This window comes from Amphibalanus amphitrite, unplaced genomic scaffold (assembly GCF_019059575.1).
Source record: "Amphibalanus amphitrite isolate SeventyFive unplaced genomic scaffold, NRLGWU_Aamphi_draft 000001F_arrow, whole genome shotgun sequence".
Lineage (NCBI taxonomy): Eukaryota > Metazoa > Arthropoda > Thecostraca > Balanomorpha > Balanidae > Amphibalanus > Amphibalanus amphitrite.
Window position 1 is genome coordinate 1109095 of NW_024881499.1, and position 18983 is coordinate 1128077.

At 50.3% G+C, this 18983-nt stretch overlaps 1 protein-coding gene across 6 annotated transcripts in view; it reads right to left on the reverse strand.

Moving 5' to 3' along the window:
• Window positions 1-18983, reverse strand: part of LOC122383539 (isocitrate dehydrogenase [NAD] subunit beta, mitochondrial-like) — a 57481-nt gene that overhangs the window by 34406 nt on the left and 4092 nt on the right. For 3 of the 6 annotated variants that reach the window (XM_043370270.1, XM_043370092.1, XM_043370184.1), the window contains exons 2-9: window positions 18090-18138; window positions 17103-17177; window positions 16407-16415; window positions 13911-14012; window positions 13351-13532; window positions 12395-12536; window positions 11825-11989; window positions 9085-9294 (exon numbers count right to left, since the gene is read on the reverse strand). In XM_043370270.1, the coding sequence (XP_043226205.1) occupies window positions 9085-9294; window positions 11825-11989; window positions 12395-12536; window positions 13351-13532; window positions 13911-14012; window positions 16407-16415; window positions 17103-17177; window positions 18090-18131 (927 nt within the window). In that variant the 5' untranslated portion in view covers window positions 18132-18138. The remainder of the gene's footprint in view (window positions 1-9084; window positions 9295-11824; window positions 11990-12394; window positions 12537-13350; window positions 13533-13910; window positions 14013-16406; window positions 16416-17102; window positions 17178-18089; window positions 18139-18983) is intronic. The other 3 variants (XM_043370498.1, XM_043370336.1, XM_043370421.1) reach the window with 1 other exon arrangement.

Here is an 18983-nt window from a genome sequence, read left to right on the forward strand (position 1 = left end):
ATGGTCTTGTCGACGTCTTGTCGATCGAAGCGATCATTCTATAATTACAATGGAACTGAACCTGACAGAGCAAAAGAGGGGGAAAGGGTTCTATAAAATGAACACATCTTTGCTAATGGATCGAGAATATGTACAATTAATAGAAAAGACAATAAGGGACACGATTTTAATTTATGCTCCTCCAGTTTATTCAGTTACTTTTGTCAGGGAAAAACCAACAGAAGTTGAGGTGATGATCAGCTGGAGTGCATTTTGGGAAGCTCTGATTCTGAACATGCGTACTGAAACGATTTCCTATTCAATTCATAGACGTAGGAAGTTAGTAGAAGAAGAGTTCAAAGTAATTAAGGAAATTCAAAGATTGGGAGATCATGAAGAAGGCGAGACGTCCGACGAAGTACAGTCAAGACTATCAGTCTGTAGGGAAAAATTAGAGGGCCTTAGGAAAATAAAAATGGAGGGTATTGTGACACGAAGCAGGGCTCGCTGGTACGAGGAAGGCGAGAAATCGACAGCATACTTCTTGGGGTTAGAAAAAAGAAATTATGTTAATAAAAACATTGCTTGCCTGTGTGATGCAAATAATGAACGGAGAACAAAGCAAACAGAAATAATGGATATATTAGTTCAACATTTTTCTGAGTTATTTACTGAACAGCCCATTGATTGCACAGAGGCGGAGAAATTTGTAGATGATCTACATATGGAACAGCTCTCACAAATACAGTTTAAGGAATTGAATAGACCGGTGACGCTTCAGGACCTTACCGATTCCTTAAAAGGAATGTCGAATAATAAGGCGCCGGGAACAGATGGATTTCCAGCAGAATTTTATAAGCTATTTTGGAAAGACTTAAAACTTTTTTTCCATAGAATGGTAATGGAAAGCTATGAAAATGGTAGGCTACCAACGTCTTTAACTGAGGGAATTGTAACACTCATTCCAAAACCTCTGAAGCCTAAAGATGAGATAAAATCATATCGGCCGATAACGTTACTAAATTCGAGCTATAAGATAGTTGCATCTGCAGTAGCAAATAGAATAAAGAAGGTCTTACCAGATGTTATTGGTCATGAACAAACGGGTTTTATACAGGGTAGATTTATTGGTGACAACACTAGACTTACATATGACCTTATTCATCATTTAAATAGTACAGAGAGAAGTGCTTTATTTCTTAGCTTGGACATTCAGGATGCCTTTAATTCAGTTAACTGGGACTTCATTCGCATAATGTTGAAGAAGTTAAACTTCCCTGCATTTTGTATTCGGTGGTTCGATACGCTTTCTTCAGAGGCTGCCTCATTGATTGTTTATAATGGACATATATCAAAACGGATCAAGTTAGGAAGATCATGTAGACAAGGAGACCCTCTTAGCCCATATATTTTTGTGATTGTAATGAACGCATTGCTTCAAAGAATTAAACAAAACAGAAATATTTCTGGAGTCAGAGTAGGTGATTTGGAAATCAAGATGTCTGCTTACGCGGACGATGTGATGTGCTATTTAGATGGTAGCGTGAATAGTTGTAGGGTTTTATTCGAAGACTTAGGAATCTTCGCTAAATACTCTGGATTAAAACCTAATATTAAGAAGACCCAGGCGTTTTGGGTAGGTAAAGATGCAGAAACAAGAGAGCCAATTTGTTCAGATTTGGCTTTAAGATGGACAAAGAAACTTCAGGTTCTGGGAATCATTTTTGCTAATGACGAGACTCAATCAGTGGAAGAGAACTATGGCAGCAAGCTAACGAGAATTAGTGCAATTATTGCCAGCTGGAATAGACGCAATTTGTCGCTGGGTGGTAAAATCATAATCATCAAGACGTTGTTACTACCGATTTTGACACATATACTTACATCACTCCCCAGTCCGCCAGAGGAGTTTATGAAAAAGTTGAAAGCGACATTATTCCAGTTCATTTGGAACGGAAAAGTTGATCGGTTGAAAAGAAGTAGTATTTATAGAGATCATTTAAAGGGAGGGTGTAATATGGTAGATGTTGACACGTACGATACCGCCCTGAAAGTTACATGGGTGAGGAGAGAAATCATGGGTAATCATGACTGGTGCAAGTTGTTTAGGCAAGAAATAGCACGATTCCAGTTTATCTGGGAGAGCAATGCAGATTCATTATTGGAAATGGGAAGAAATATGTCCAATAAATTTTGGACAGATGTTGTACGAGCAATGGCAAAATATGATCAGAGCATCATGGTGGACATAGAAGATGTTAATCGACATTCCGTGTGGTTTTCAAATCATACAAAATTTAGAAACTATGAAATAAAAGCATGGAGGCAAAAAGGAATAGTTTACATCAATGACCTATTAAGGGACAATGGAGAAATAATGTCCTTTGAGGAAGCAAAAGCTACTTATGATCTGAAAGGGACAATAATAGATTATCTAGGTCTGGTACATAGTCTGCCTGTTGAATGGAAAAACAGACAAGGCAAAGTAAAGGAAGCATATCCTATTATTCACCCAAATGTTCAAGCGATCATTAGTCAGAAAAAAGGCAGTAAGTATATTTATAACACACTTCTACATCATAAATTCAAGGGAAGTAAAAATAGTTGGGAGTTGGGTTGGGAGCAAGAGATGGGACAGATTGACTGGTTGAAAGTATATGAAGCAAATCTTAGACTAATTTCGGTTAAATATCGAACATTACAATACAAAATTTTAACGAAAATTGTGGCAACAAAACGTTTACTTTACCAAATGGGCATAACCGTATCGTATAGATGTGACAGATGTACGCAATGTATCGATACTATAATGCACAGATTCTGGTTTTGTCCATTGATCAGAGCATTTTGGAAGGACGTTGAAACATATCTGAGGAACGTAGGCTTAGTTCAAAACATGTCTTTTTTTAACTTAAAAATGATAATTCTAGGAAATGATGAATTGCTGGCTATTAATCATATCATCATCGTAGGCAAAACGATGATTGCTGGTAAATACCTACTTTCTGTTGACATTTTATTAACTATATTGAAAAGGGATATGTTCACGGAAAAACACATAGCGCTTAAAAGGGGAAAATTACGTGACCATGAAAAGAAGTGGGCAGGGTTGGTTGAAGCATTTGACCGGTCTAGCTAAAAAGGATTGTAAAAGTGTGTAGGATGCTGGGAGTCACCAGGCGATCAGTTTATTCTGTTGTTTCTCTTCTTATCTTTCCGTGTGAAACGATGTCATAAGCTGAATACATCGAAAAAAAAACCATCGAGACAGGAGCTACTGGCAACCAGATACAGCCCACACGCATATACAGCCGAGAAACACCGCCAGGACATCCGTCGGGAAAGTAACCACAGGCTCCCAGAGCTAGCCGAGACAGTAAGCACCGGCCCCCACATAAAGCTGGGACGGGGACAGTACCGGCTCCCAGAGACAGCCGGGACAGTACCTCCCAGATAGGTACGGCCGGCAGACCACGGGGCGGCGGCGCGCGACAGGGCGGCGATAGGCGGCGGCGCGCGGGATCGATGGTCCGTCCCGGCGGCACACGGGAGAGAGATCAGTCGCCGAGCTGATCACGGCACGCCGCGGCACGCCGCGGTACGGTAGGGGGGTGGGTGGGGGGTAATGCTACCGGTACAGTGCGAGCGGAGGCGGTGGACGGGGGAGCGGTACTACTCCTGGAGTACGGTGAGGCGCAGGAACTGCACACGTCAACACGGCGAGGGAGGATAGGCCGGAGAATAACGTTGATGGCGGAACGGGCAGGAGGGATCAGAACGAACCGTCCGGGGTGTAAAAGGAACCACAATAAAACAAACATCCACAAAAAGACTGCGATAGTCACAAGCCTCCTTCAGCAAAAAAAAAATGTCATGCCCAAAGATTGCACTCTGTGAGAACAAAAACGATGTGATGTAACGGCCAGGATGATTAAGCGCACATATTGCCAAGGCGTCATCCCGCCGCGGCTGTCCGGTTCCAGGCCACGCTCCAGTCGTGCCACTCGTACCTAACCACAGCGTGGCCCGGGCAGTGTGCAGTAGCACACGCTCTAATCGCAGCACGCTCGTCTCTAACCGACACCAGCAGTGTGCAGTGTCAAAGCCCGGCTCTCGGCACGCCATTTCGTCCGACCGCTGCTGGGAAATCGCCGACTTTCAGCGCGGCGGTGGGGCGTCTTTTCAGCGGCGCCGCCGACCGTTAGCCAAATAGGCAGCCGGTATGTATGGCGCGATATCGGCACCCGGCCGAAGCTGCCGGCTTAGCGGCGCTGCCCACCGGCCGCGGCGCGGACCCGGCCAGAGACCAACCACACTGCTGGGGATCGGACCCGACCAGAGGCCAACACCGCTGGGGCTCGGACCCGGCCAGAGACCAACACTGCCGCGGCTCGGACCCGGGCGGAGGCCAACACCGCCGCGGCGCGGACCCGGGCGGAGGCCAACACCGCTGGAGCTCGGACCCGGCAGAGGCCAACACTGCCGCGGCTCGGACCCGGGCGGAGGCCAACACCGCTGGGGCTCGGACCCGACCAGAGGCCAACACCGCTGGGGCTCGGACCCACCAGAGACCAACACCGCTGGGGCTCGGACCCACCAGAGACCAACACCGCTGGGGCTCGGACCCACCAGAGACCAACACCGCTGGGGCTCGGACCCACCAGAGACCAACACCGCTGGGGCTCGGACCCACCAGAGACCAACACCGCTGGGGCTCGGACCCACCAGAGACCAACACCGCTGGGGCTCGGACCCACCAGAGACCAACACCGCTGGGGCTCGGACCCACCAGAGACCAACACCGCTGGGGCTCGGACCCACCAGAGACCAACACCGCTGGGGCTCGGACCCACCAGAGACCAACACCGCTGGGGCTCGGACCCACCAGAGACCAACACCGCTGGGGCTCGGACCCACCAGAGACCAACACCGCTGGGGCTCGGACCCACCAGAGACCAACACCGCTGGGGCTCGGACCCACCAGAGACCAACACCGCTGGGGCTCGGACCCACCAGAGACCAACACCGCTGGGGCTCGGACCCACCAGAGACCAACACCGCTGGGGCTCGGACCCACCAGAGACCAACACCGCTGGGGCTCGGACCCACCAGAGACCAACACCGCTGGGGCTCGGACCCACCAGAGACCAACACCGCTGGGGCTCGGACCCACCAGAGACCAACACCGCTGGGGCTCGGACCCACCAGACCAACACCGCACAGTGGGCCGATATGCCATTCTAGCGCGACGGGGCCTGAATCTTCGAACGGAACCCTTGGTTTTTCGCGAGTAATTCGCGTAAAAAGCGGCCGATCGCAACGAAACTTTCAGTGCCCTCACGATAACTACTTTTACAGTTAACCTGAAATTTTCATGACCCTGACCTTAATGATCTTTGACCTGTGACCTTCTTTTGAGACCATGTTTGACCGGAATCGCGATTCAGCGTATGTCGGCTCGCATTAGCCGCGGGTTTGCAGTCTTTTCTTGGTTTAAAGCGTTCAAACATGGGATATTATGTTGCTCCCATGCATTAGGGTGGGTGTCAAGGTCAGGTCAGGTAAGGTCATTGACTTTTAATGACCTTGGTTCACTTTTTCGAGTTTCACATGTTTCTATGCTAGTTTTTGGAGCTGAATTCGAATCTAGCAACCATTTGAACATTTACTATGTAGCTTTGGTGCCTTCGTAGGGGAAGTTGGGGCAATGCCGGAGTTGGGGCAAAGCCGAAATTCGAGATATTTCGAAAACCGTAAGACATGAATGCCACCTGTCAGTGATGCTCTGAAGCTTAAGCGACTACAATTATCGCATGTTTGTTACGAGTCGTCATTCGGAATGCTTCGGCTGTGAGGGCGCCAAGAGCGTTTTCAAGGTACGCGTTCCTTGTACTACATGCGCCTTTGAAGCTGCATTTCTTACTCATTATGCTACTGTTTGTCTGGCCAATTCGGTCAAGTAATCTTCAGCATGTCTTTGCATAAGTGTGCTGCCTATTTGAAATTTATACGGCACGTTGAAGTTATGGGCCTGCAAATGAAAGTATGGCTGGCTGGGGTAATGCCGAAAACGTGCAATTACGCACGTTAAAGCACGCTACGTGGACTTTACTGCTGTAGAATAGCAACGCGAATTTTTAGTCACACAAATTACACTTTCAACCGACACAACAGCGGACAGCCTGTTACCTATAAGGAATTATTTACCTGGCATTTTCTTATTATATCACACACAGATAACAGTAGTACTGTTATTATCTTTACTGTTATTAACATTATCTTATTAACATTATCTATTAACATTATCTTTACTGTACTGTTATTAACAGTACTACTGTTATCTGTGTATCACACAATTATAACTTCCAGTGTGCACCAAGCGTCCTCAAGCTCTTAAAACGCGTGTCAGCTTTGATAAATTCTGGATAAAGTTTGAGATAAAGTGGCAAAACATCAATGTCGGCATTCCCCGTAGATCATTTCTCCCATTTTCGGCTTTCCCCGCAGTCCGGGGCAACGCCGAAAAAGTCACTTCTGTTTGTGCGCTTAATGGTATGCGAATTCATCAAATGCGCTTGGTATGTTTGAAAGGCAAAAGACTGGCCTCTCGAATGACGCCAACAAGAATAGCTTATGTTGTCTACCTTGCGTGCTACGGGCGTCAGAAAAAAGTATTCGGCGTTCCCCCAACTTCCCCTTACATGTTACAAAGCTGTCAGAGGCGGTTGCCACCTACTGCAAATACCCGGCAAAACCCTTACTGGTTGACCTGACCTGACCCGACCTGGCCTAAATGTATGAAGACATCATCTATGATCGTAAATAACATTATATTCGTGATCAGCACCCAAAAAACCCATAGCAGCCACCCTTTACGACGTTCTAACAGGTCCCGATTTTCCCGACTTTTGGGTCATTGACCTGACCTGGAAGGTCAACCGATCACCTAGGACCTTACAATTGGGTATCATCAGCTTCCTCTTGTCACGGGCAACACGCTCGTCTTTTCCGCGAAGCTCTAGCTCGATCAGGGGCGAAACGGCGGGGGGGGGGGGGGGTTCAACGGACCCCTTCTATACGTTCGCGGCTGGAAAAACACCACTAGGGGCGAGGGTTAAGCCAAATGTGAGGGCTTATTTCAGAAAGACCGCTAAAAGAGCAATTGAATGCACTTTTCCGCGACGATGTAGCTCTATTGGTCCCCGAGGTAAGGGCCGGTTTTCGAGAAATGTTGATATATGCAACATTTTACCTTTGATGACCTCTGGTGACGTGATCTTTGACCTGACCTAGAAATGACTAATTACTCCATCTGGAATTTCGGGCGCTCTTTCGAATGCCACTTACTACGTGTCGCTATGTGGCCCAAGAGCCGAGTTAGAAGGGGAGTGTTCAATCAACATCTCCCGGCCCGGCGCGTTTGACGCCGAGCACCGGTCCGGCGCGGGTTGATGTTTGGCTGCTACATCCAAAGTCGCAAAAAGTCGCAAAAAATGACTGTTGGATCTTGTAGTGCAATGAATCATTGACATGTAGCGAGATTTTCGAAGCGGTACTCCGCGGTACTTTTTTTAAAAGTCTATTTGTGTGTGACATCAATTATGTGAAATTATATTTTCGTCTTTAAATCTTTGCGGTGCCAATACATCATAACCAAGTAAGAGTTCGCCATTTTCATGTGGTTAGGTGTGTTCTGCAGACCCGGAGCTATCGTTTGATGTATATAAATGTGGAATTCCTCCTCAAATTGTGGTTGGTTTCGTGGATCAAAGATACGTTGTCGAAGAGTGCGGGGGACGAGTTCGGTCCAAACGATTCCGAAGTTCGTGTTTAAGCTGAGTTTTCGCCATGAAATAGCAATTGTGTTGGAAAACAAAGACCACAGCAATGTAGTATGATCATTTTTGAACAAATTGGTATAGGTTTCATTGCACATCCAAAAAGTTCGATTTTTTACCCATGTCGTGCTAGACCTGGCGATCGGCCCAGTGTGCACCGCTGGGGCTCGGACCCACCAGAGACCAACACCGCTGGGGCTCGGACCCACCAGAGACCAACACCGCTGGGGCTCGGACCCACCAGAGACCAACACCGCTGGGGTTCGGACCCACCAGAGACCAACACCGCTGGGGCTCGGACCCACCAGAGACCAACACCGCTGGGGCTCGGACCCACCAGAGACCAACACCGCTGGGGCTCGGACCCACCAGAGACCAACACCGCTGGGGCTCGGACCCACCAGAGACCAACACCGCTGGGGCTCGGACCCACCAGAGACCAACACCGCTGGGGCTCGGACCCACCAGAGACCAACACCGCTGGGGCTCGGACCCACCAGAGACCAACACCGCTGGGGCTCGGACCCACCAGAGACCAACACCGCTGGGGCTCGGACCCACCAGAGACCAACACCGCTGGGGCTCGGACCCACCAGAGACCAACACCGCTGGGGCTCGGACCCACCAGAGACCAACACCGCTGGGGCTCGGACCCACCAGAGACCAACACCGCTGGGGCTCGGACCCACCAGAGACCAACACTGCTGGGGCTCGGACCCACCAGAGACCAACACCGCTGGGGCTCGGACCCACCAGAGACCAACACTGCCGCGGTGGAGCTCACAGAGTCCGGCGGCCCAGGGAGAGCCGGGGGCAGAGAAGGGGCCGGGGAGGGCCGCTCAGGGAGGCCGCACGAACAGCCCAGTGACAGCAGCGGCGCGGCGGGCGCCGCGCGGACCCGGCCCGCCCCCGCCGGCCGACACGTCTTGTTTAACAGTCCGGACAAGGAGGCCGGCTGAACCCCGCGCCGCTCAATAGGCCCCGTCGACGGACCAACGCCGATTCATTGACGCGATGGATTCGACGAATCCAGCGACGCCAATTCGCCGGGTGTTCGATGACCCCTGCGGCCCCCGCGACCCCACCACCCTAACTCAGCCCACGACTGGCTCGCCTCTCAGCCCACGATCGCCCTGTCCTCAGCCCACGGCCATCCCTAGTCCGCTCCCCACAGCAGTCCCGTGTTCACACCTGCCCTGTCCCTATCCCCATACCTCCCCAGTCCCTATACCTCCCTACGCTCTCCCCGTCCCCCTCCGCCGCTCACCGGCTCGAAGACGACGGCGTCGGCGCTGTAGCTGGCGCCTGCCACCACGCCGGCGCCGCCCACCAGGCCGCTGGCCAGGTTGTCGATGATGTTGCCGTACAGGTTGGGCAGCACCAGCACATCGAACTGGTGCGGGTTGGACACCATCTGCATCGTGCAGTTGTCCACGATCATATTGCTGAACTCGATCTCCGGGTACAGCTCAGAGATCTGACGGCGGGAGCGGCATCCAGTCAGCACTCGATCTCCGGGTACAGCTCCGAGATCTGACGGCGGGGGCAGCATCCAGTCAGCGGACAAAACACTCGATCTCCGGGTACAGCTCCGAGATCTGACGGCGGGGGCAGCATCCAGTCAGCGGACAAAACACTCGATCTCCGGGTACAGCTCAGAGATCTGACGGCGGGAGCGGCATCCAGTCAGCACTCGATCTCCGGGTACAGCTCAGAGATCTGACGGCGGGGACAGCATCCAGTCAGCGGACAAAAACAAACAGCTAACTGCATTCGCTGCGCAGGCACAAAAGAGGTAAAACACTCAGCGTAGTATTATCAGCCATGTGAGCCAATCCCAACTATCACCTTAAATTAGAGAAGCTATGGGAGTAACCACCCATTAACCCGCGCCCGGCTGGGGGTCCTGGATTTCCACGCCCTGCTGGGGGGGGGGGGGGGTGTTTGAACACCCCCCCCTTCTAACTCGGCTCCTGGGCCACGTAGCGATACGCGGAAAGCGGCGTTCGAAAGAGCGTAAAAAATAATGAGGAAATCACTTCGGTCAATTTTTTGGTCAGGTCAAAGGTCAGGTCACCAGAGGTCATTGAAGGCAAAATTTCGCCGATTTCCAGGTCGAATGTCAAAAATTTCCAAGAAGCCAACGCATAACTCGGGAACCAATAGAGCTACAGCGCCGCGGAAAAGCGCATTCGATAGCCCTATTAACGCCCTTTCTGAGTAATTCTCTCAGATTTGACCTAACGTCATTGGTTTTGCCTGCAGGGGGCAAAAACTGCAAAAATAGCCGATTTTTTCGAAAACAGTTTTCCTGCAATAACTTCTGACCCAAGCCTTGTACGAGCTTACTTTTACCGGCATCGTGTTCCTCTCGTCAAGACGCATCGATTGAACTATAACTTGACCTTGAAAGGTCAACTTGAAAATTTGACCTCAGGTCAAGGTCATGACCTGACCGGAAAGGGTCATGTTGCATATCAGTCGATCCGTATCGTCGAGCTGAACACATCTAAGGCGTTTTCATCGCTCTAGCATGCCTCTATCAAAAGCTATTCCCAAAAAACTGTTAGATACCATTCGTGACCTAAGATGACCTCAGGGCATAAGCAGGGGTCACGGACACCATTTTCATGTTCAGTGTGTCTAAAACACTTGTAATTCAGTGTTTGGGAGTGTTTATAATGTCTTTCGTCCAAAAGAGGCGCATTTCAATTTTCTCCCATTGACTTATAATGGGGAGGTCGCAAAATTGACCTGACCTTAGGTCATCGATATCAAAATTCTGAGATAAACATTTTGTACATGCTATTGCTCTTAGCAATCGCTGAAAGTTTCAAAGCGATCGGTCACTCGGTGTAGCTATGACAGACATTGAAAGTTTTTATGAGGTGAGGTCACTTCAAGTGACCTGGTGACCTGACCTTGAATGACCTTGGTCTGAAATTTTCACAACATGTGTAGAATTGATGTATGATAAGGTGTACCAAAAACGGCGGCGCTCCGCGCCGCCGTTTTTGAGATATTCGCGAAAAACCACAGGGGGGGGGGGGTGTTCAAACACCCCCCCCAGCAGGGCGCGGGTTAAGCCAATCGCACAGCACGCGGCGCCCCAGTGATGTTCCTGGGTTACGGGCGAGCAGCTGGTATGGTCGGTCGGTCGGCCCGAATCGCCCCGAGCACACGGCCCGAGCTGTTTATTTCACGGCCGATTTCGGCCCGTTGGCGTTATCGCTCAGCGCAAAAGGTCCACCTTCCGACCAGCAATCAGTTTGTCTCGGATGATTTACAGTCCGAAGCAGAGCCCGCGGTCACTTTTCACCACTGTATTGTGTGGGAGTATCGCCTGTCTGCTCAGGGTTGTGTAGGAGCGGCCTCAGCGGACGCCGGGAGCTGACCATTCAGCCTGGCCGCTGGACCGCGCCGGCCGACTTCCTCCCCAAAGACGGCGGGACGGCCGCCGATTTACGGACGCGCTAAACCAGCGCACAGCGTCGGACACCGACGAGCAGCGGCGGCACCAACCACGCTCAGCTCTAAATCGGAACTATCTGATCGCACCAAAATTGGGCGTATCAACAGAGGTTCAACCAAACGTGTCCCTTGATTCGCTGCAGAATTGGTGATACACGCCACCACTGGGAGACTAGCAGGTACAGTGTAGGACTCAGCTAGATGAACTGGCGCCCGAGTCATGACAAAAGTGCAGCACGATGAATGCCTAACAAACGTTCGATATAACAAACATGTGTACGTGGGAGCTTTGACTCACAAGTACAACCATCGCGGGACAAACACTCGACCGGCCACAGTGCCTGAGCACCATCCCCGCGGGCCGACTCTGCGGCACGCAGGGCTCACCTCCCTTCAGCTTCTACCCACCGAGGTCAAAGCAGAGGTGCCTTCCCCCTCCCCTCCAGAGGCACGCGGCTCCGCGCACGCCCTCCGCAGAGCGCTCCTCCCCACCAAGGTCAGAGGTCCCCCCCCCCCCTGAGACGCGCGCGGCTCACCTCCTGGCAGCAGCGCAGGAACAGGCCGTCACCCAGCTTCATGATGTTGGCCTTGTGCACAGCCGTGACGCGCTTTCTGCCGAACTTGGTGGCGTAGTCGAAGGCGAACTTGGCGATCCGGCGGCTCTTTTCTGCCGTGGTGATCTTCAGCGACTCGACCACGCCCTGCGCCGCGGGGAGAGGGGAGGGAGAGGGGAGGGGTGGTCAGTGGGGGACCGGTGAGACCGCCCGGCCCGCCAGCGGACGGTGGGAGGGAGGGGGTAGCGCCGGTGGCGGGCCTCTCAGCCAGTCCGGGCGCGTGCCACGTCTGCTGAGAGGGCGGCCCACAATCAGACGGCGGGAGCGGCCGGCCGGACGGTCCGATCGCAGCCACTGGTCGGTTCAGTGGCGGACACGGACTATTCTGTTGTTCAGCGGTCTGGGACTATAATTCTGTCGTTCAGTAACGGCCGACCCAGTGCCCACTATGCCGAGCACGGTTCACCTCCATAGTATGATGGCAATCCGGACTACCACCAGGGTACCCGTCTTTACATCCCCCCAATATCTACTCTAGGGCCGAGTGCTAACCTTGACGCTCTCGTGCTCGAGGGCCGAGTACTCGCCCTCGGTCTGCTCTCGAATGACCACGAAGTCGATGTTCTTGTGCCGGGTCGGGATGCCGGGGATGCTCTTTACGTGCACCACGTTGGCGTACAGGTCCAGCGCGTCCCTGTCACAGAAAACAAACACAAACTCAGCACCCCATCAGATCGCGAGTTTGGGATTTGAGGCAATTGAACCTCGCCAGTCACCGGCGCCCTACCCCATGCGTCAATGATGCATAATTGTGAACTCAGGGCTACAATAAGAAATCAACAGCCCAGCGGTGGATATCAATTATGTCAAAGCTCCCATTTGACATCCATTCACTAAAGGGTGCGGGGTCAACAACAAAAGTGAAACACAGTCTGAGGCTCACGCATCACAAAAAGCAAAAGCAATATGATTTCAAAAAATACATTTAGCGGCGTAGCACACTGGTGTGTAACATTGCGCGTGTAAGTCCTCGCGCTGCCCGCCCGCCCGATTTCCACCTAACGGGCCGCCGTTGGCCACGGGCGGCTGGGCGACCGCAGCGCCGCCTACTGGCCTTGTTCAAAGCCAACAGGGAGCCGAGGCACTCACTGGTAATTTTGTGATAAAAATTAACTTCTGCTAATATGGCCACTAACCTGAGTTTCATGGTGAGCGGTTTGAGCTCTGTAACCCACCTGAGTTTCATGTTGAGCGTCTTAAGCTCTGTCACTCACCTGAGTTTCATGTTGAGCGTCTTGAGCTCTGTTACCCACCTGAGTTTCATGTTGAGCGTCTTAAGCTCTGTCACCCACCTGAGTTTCATGTTGAGCGTCTTGAGCTCTGTTACCCACCTGAGTTTCATGTTGAGCGTCTTAAGCTCTGTCACCCACCTGAGTTTCATGTTGAGCGTCTTAAGCTCTGTCACCCACCTGAGTTTCATGTTGAGCGGTTTGAGCTCTGTCACTCACCTGAGTTTCATGTTGAGCGTTTTGAGCTCGGCGCTGCGCGAGTAGTCGGGGCTCTGCAGGATGCCCTTCAGACAGGAGCCGTTCCTCCGGATCGACTTTGTGACGTCGGAGAGCGGCGACGACAGCGAGTAGTGCACCTCCGACAGAAAGTACGTCTCAAAGTCGACCGGCACGCCGGCCGCCTGCCGGCAGGAGCGCACGCGGTACCGTCAGCGCCCGGTAGCAATGAGGGGGAGGGTTCGCTTTACCGTCCCGGTACTGGACTGATGGCTGCCACAAGGATATGTAACACGACCTCCGGCCGCGCCACTTGCAATAATTGGATGTGTGTGGGGAGAGAGAGCAGCCAAAATGAGCACAAATACGGTTGTTTCATGTCAGCTGACCTTCCAGTGGTTACGATGGGGCACCTGAACTACACTGTAATTATTATAGTGAGGGCCTTATACCGCTATATCCATATGTAACCCTTCTCGTCATGGATGCAGCCCACCCGCCCCTCCCCGTCCCCGTGCCGCCGGCCGGCAGTACGTCCCGTCGGTCCGGGGGCGGACACCCACCTTGAACACCTCCGAGATGACATTGCACAGCTCCGGACCCACGCCGTCACCGGGGATCAGCGTGCACGTGAGGTTCCCCTCCGGCTTGGAGATGGGCCGCTCCTGCGCCGACGACACACACGGAGTCAGATACTGCCGTCTGGCACCGGAGGATGGGGGACGGCACACGGACACTGGGGGACGGCACAGCAACAATGAGGGACGGCACACGGGATTCTGAAGGACGGGGGGACGGCACACGGGATTCTGAGGGACGTGGGTGGACACCGGGCCGGGGAGGGGAGGCACGCGGCACTGGTGGAATGCCAAAGGCCGGGGCTGGAAGGTTGCCAACAGCCACCGATGCTCCGGAATCCCTTTGAGCGGGGGTGGCCTGAGCTGAGACCGCCAGCGTCTCAATCCGAAGAGGGGAGGGAGGGGGAGACAGTTCATCCGTCCTACTCCTGACAGAGGGACAGCGGGCCCCTGATGACAGGGGGAACAGTACACCCGTCCGACAGAGGGCACAGCGGGCCCGTCAGGGACGGGGGGGGGGGCGTTCCACGGCCATCTGACGGTGGTGGGGTAGCATTATTTTGATGACATTCAGGACAGCGTCAGTAAAAAACACGCACATTGCCAGGGTATGCTAGTAACACCGACTTATGCCGTGATTGAGGTTATACAAACATGTTTCTGTTGATAGCTCCAAATAACCACTGACTCAGAGACAAGGGAGGGAGGTGAGAGGGAGAGAGGGAGAGAGGGAGAGAGGGAGAGAGGGAGAGAGGGAGAGAGGGATAGGGAGAGAGGGAGAGAGGGATAGGGAGAGAGGGAGAGAGGGAGAGAGGGATAGTGAGAGGGATAGGGAGAGGATTGGGAGAGAGGGTTAGGGAGAGAGGGAGGGGGAGTCACAGACGTTTCACACACTTACCAACAGAAGCTATGATTAGTATTATGGACATGACCGGTGTAAAATACCAGCGTGTTTAGAATTTAGATGCATGCTGACAATTTGAGCTTGGCACGCTATCATAGCGAGAACTGGCGGAAACAAGCGACAGAAACAGACTGGCTGCAGGTACAGGCGAGCAGGTTCCACAGCCGGTGATAAAAGCCCAGTGGAAAAGGTGGTACACTAGGGGTAGCAGCTGCAAGCGGCAAATAACAACCAGGGTCCACAACTCCACACAGCGCTGAGCAGCATACATTAATCATACTTGGATAAGCATACTTGAAAGTTGGAACTGGATGGACCATTGCTACATACCCACAAAATCGAGACAAAGCAAAGTTATGAGTCTTGAATAGAATGCAAGACTGGTCATACACAAGTGTCAGAATATTCCAAGTGCAATATGTACCCCTCCCCCCCCCCCCTCAGGATGGACCAAGGGGTGGCCAGCCTCATACGGGGTGTCCCAAAAGCTTGTTGACGGGTAGCAGGCGTACCTTTGCGTCGGTATCACTAGAGCAGCTTGAAATTCAGTGCTGGAATTTTGCATGGGTACAACCAAGGTACAACAACCGGCCTCGCACAATAGCATCGTTTTCAAATGCATTTGGCTCTGTATGGGGTCACAGAGAGGCTCCATCCTCGACCATGGGTCAGGACCAGGAGTGATGATAGGCAAAAGTTTAAAATGCAGAATCTCTTCCAAAAGTAGCACTCAGGTATCCCAGCGAATGCTTTGGTATGGGAAATGACGAGTGCTCAAGAGGTGACAAAATTACACAAGGTGTCTCAGACAGAGATGGTAGACACCTTTTTCTACGAGATAATGCAAAAAGCCTTACGCTTCCAATTTGTTTGGAAATGAGATCGTTTTAGAAAGGAAAATGGTGCTTGAGATGTCGGCGGCAGTCTTCATGAAGAAGTTGGCGAGAGCGAATACCCCAAAAATGCTCATTAATGGTGCCGATGCCAGCTGTCTGCTTTCTGTGAGACAGAGATGTCGCCGGAGAGCTCCTCCAACCTAAATCTGAGCCAAATCGAGGAAAGTTTTATTGCAAGAGCTCGAAATCCAGGAACTTGTATCAGTGTCCGTAGGTAACTGGCGAAGGGACGAAAATCAGCGTGGGCGAACATATTTTTTGAAGAGTCTGGTCTTCAGCAAGCCAAATCGTTTATATAGTAGAGGATTTAGTGATGTGTAGTGTACCTATGTGTAAGCATATGAATATATGATTTTTGGCTGGTTCTTATATGCTATATTGCCATAGGAAATCCTTCAACAAACTTTTGAGACACCTTGTTATCAGCCACTCAGTACAGGTGTAGAGTACAGGATGTATAGGCACATCCCAAACCCCAAACTGGTGGGCAGATGCAGAATTCACATATTAACTCAGAAATGCATCACCATCTAGCTAAAGAGGGACTACCAAGAGGGACTAGCAGGAACAGCAGCTTCGAGTTCAGAAACAACGGTGAAAAGCCACCACTGATGCACCCCTGCCAGACACTCCTAGCATACAGGTTGAGAAGGTCAGGCATCACCTGTGGTATTTACTTACAGTCTCAACCTGTGATGTTGGGCCACATAAAAAGGAAAATACAGACAGTGTCACATTCTGTTGACAGCACAGTATTTTTCCTAGATGGACAAGTTAACAAACATACACCTAATCATGTAGACTAGAGCTTAAGAACCATGCAGTATCTATTGCACTAATTGAAAAAGCATTATATATTTCAATCTTCCACATCTACAAAAAGAGTATTGGTAACAATTATACCCACTAGCATATACCAATACCTATAATGCCCAATATATAGCTCCAATGTTTGAAGACTGATTACCAGTGACTCCACAGTGCTTGTTATGAAAGACATGATCCCTGATATTTGATAGGGCAGTTTTGAGTAGCTAGTCAACAAAATTTGAATGTTAAACAATAAACACAATGTATCCATCAAAGATTGACACTGTCCTTCTCACTCAACTGACTTCAACTTGCTGCAGCTGCGCCTATAAGCTGTGGAGCATTCCCATCAGAAATATACGATTTATTACTGGTGTGACCCAAATCCATACACTCAACCCTGTGTATTCAATGCTCTACCAACTAGACCATGGGACAGGCAGACAATAACATTTCAGCAGTTAATAAAGAGCAATGTATCAAAACAATAAATATCCTTGCTATTGACCTGAGCATCAGAATATCCATTTTCATCATTCCCAAAACCCCAGCCTGAGGTCAGCTTACAATGGTGGATGGTCGAGCAACATCACTATGTATTGGCTGAGCCTGGTTCAGCGCTGCTGCTGCTGGCCGGCACAGCTGAAACACACCCAGAAAGTAGCATCAGCACCACTGTCAAAAGCATAACACAGTCACAGGTTCTATGACTTGAACTATTTCAAAATTCAGGACAAGATAAAATGGAACATTACACATTTTGCTATTTATTTATTAGGACCAAGCACCAATTTTCTTTCAGTGTGATCCCCAATTAAGAAGCAAATCACATGTTATCCTCTGGTCTCCTGATTTCATCTGATAAGCATTCATGGCACAAAAGCACCAATACAATACCTATCAAAATTCAAAAGTAACATCAAATTGCTAGTGGCAAAGCAGTGCAGTGCCGAAGGCAGTGCCTTAGGGGAAATTACAGGCAATTGTATGTCAAATATTTGCATAAAATCTACCTTTGAAAATTGAGTCGGACTTTAAGTAAATATATACCCAAATGTTATCCTGGGTGGTGTTTCACCAGTGACAGCAGCACGAGCGCTAGTACACGTTGACGTTTCAAACTGAGTTTCCATGGAGACGTCAACAAGCCTATTCCTCCAACACTACCAGAAGTGTGATGTCAGCTCGCAAATTGGAATAGCAGCGTGCTCCTATCACTGGTGAAACACCACCCTAGATAAACCAATTCAACCCGTTTCACCAGCAGCACAACATCTTAAACCATCCGTCTACAATTAATGGCATACATATGTTAAACTCTGAGACACAGCACATATTGCTGATAAATTACATGGTTCAAAGCACTCATGTAATAATAAAATAGAATATTCAAAAGCGAAAGACAGTTGAGACGATGCCGGCGCATGCCATCTTCCCTTCCTGGGACTTACAAAGTAAAGATGAATGACATCAAGCGGCTATAATATGAAGAAATTACACATTCAAAATAATTAAAATAGTCTAGTCAAAATGAGGGCGAAAATAATTGCCTACCTGGGCCAAACCCCTTCCAACTCTTGATGCAGCCAACGCCATTTTTCGCCTACGAGAAAATTCAAGTACTATTTCATTTAACAATGGGATAGAGCCATGATAGAGCCATTGGAACATTATTTAGGTTTTTCCTAATTATTTAAATCTTTTAAAATTGTAAAAATTTCCGTAAAAAATAAACTAACGCACCTAAATCATATATTATTTGAATTGCTTGAGTAATAGATGATACAGTTATGGCTAGAGTGGAGGTATTAAAGTCATATTAAAGTGCACGAATTTTTGCTGATCTACATATTGATATCCATAGAAAGAAGCCTTGATAGAAATAAGATATCAGACCCAGGTCCCAGACTCTTGAGCACGGGGTTGAGCCCAGGCCCAGGGTAGGTAGGTATATTTGAGTTACAGATGAGCCTATGCCGTATGCGCGTGTTTCGTTTATCTTTATAACACTAAGGGTAGGCGGAGACCTGAGACTAGCCTAGCCTACAGTGCAGCAGTAGCGGCGGAACACCTTCAATTAGGGGGGGGGGGTGCACTGCCGACTTTTGGTCCCATTCTTTCCATGCAACGCCCATAGAGCTAATGTTAAAATGCCAAAATCAAAGGGGGGCACGGTGCCCCGGTGCCCTCCCCGTTCCGCCGCCTATGCAGTGCAGTGCAAAATCATAGGCGGCGGAACGGGGGGGGGGCACCGGGGCACCATGCCCCCCTTGATTTTGGGGAATATTTGTTTCTGGTCCCTAAAAAGCTGTTTCTGGCACCTAATTGCTGATCAGCCCCAAAATGCTTATTCGACCCTAATATCTGAATCTGGCACCTAATTGCTTCCACACAGCCTAAAGTTGCCAGATCGTCTAGTTGAACTCCGTATTTGCTGTTTGCTGATAC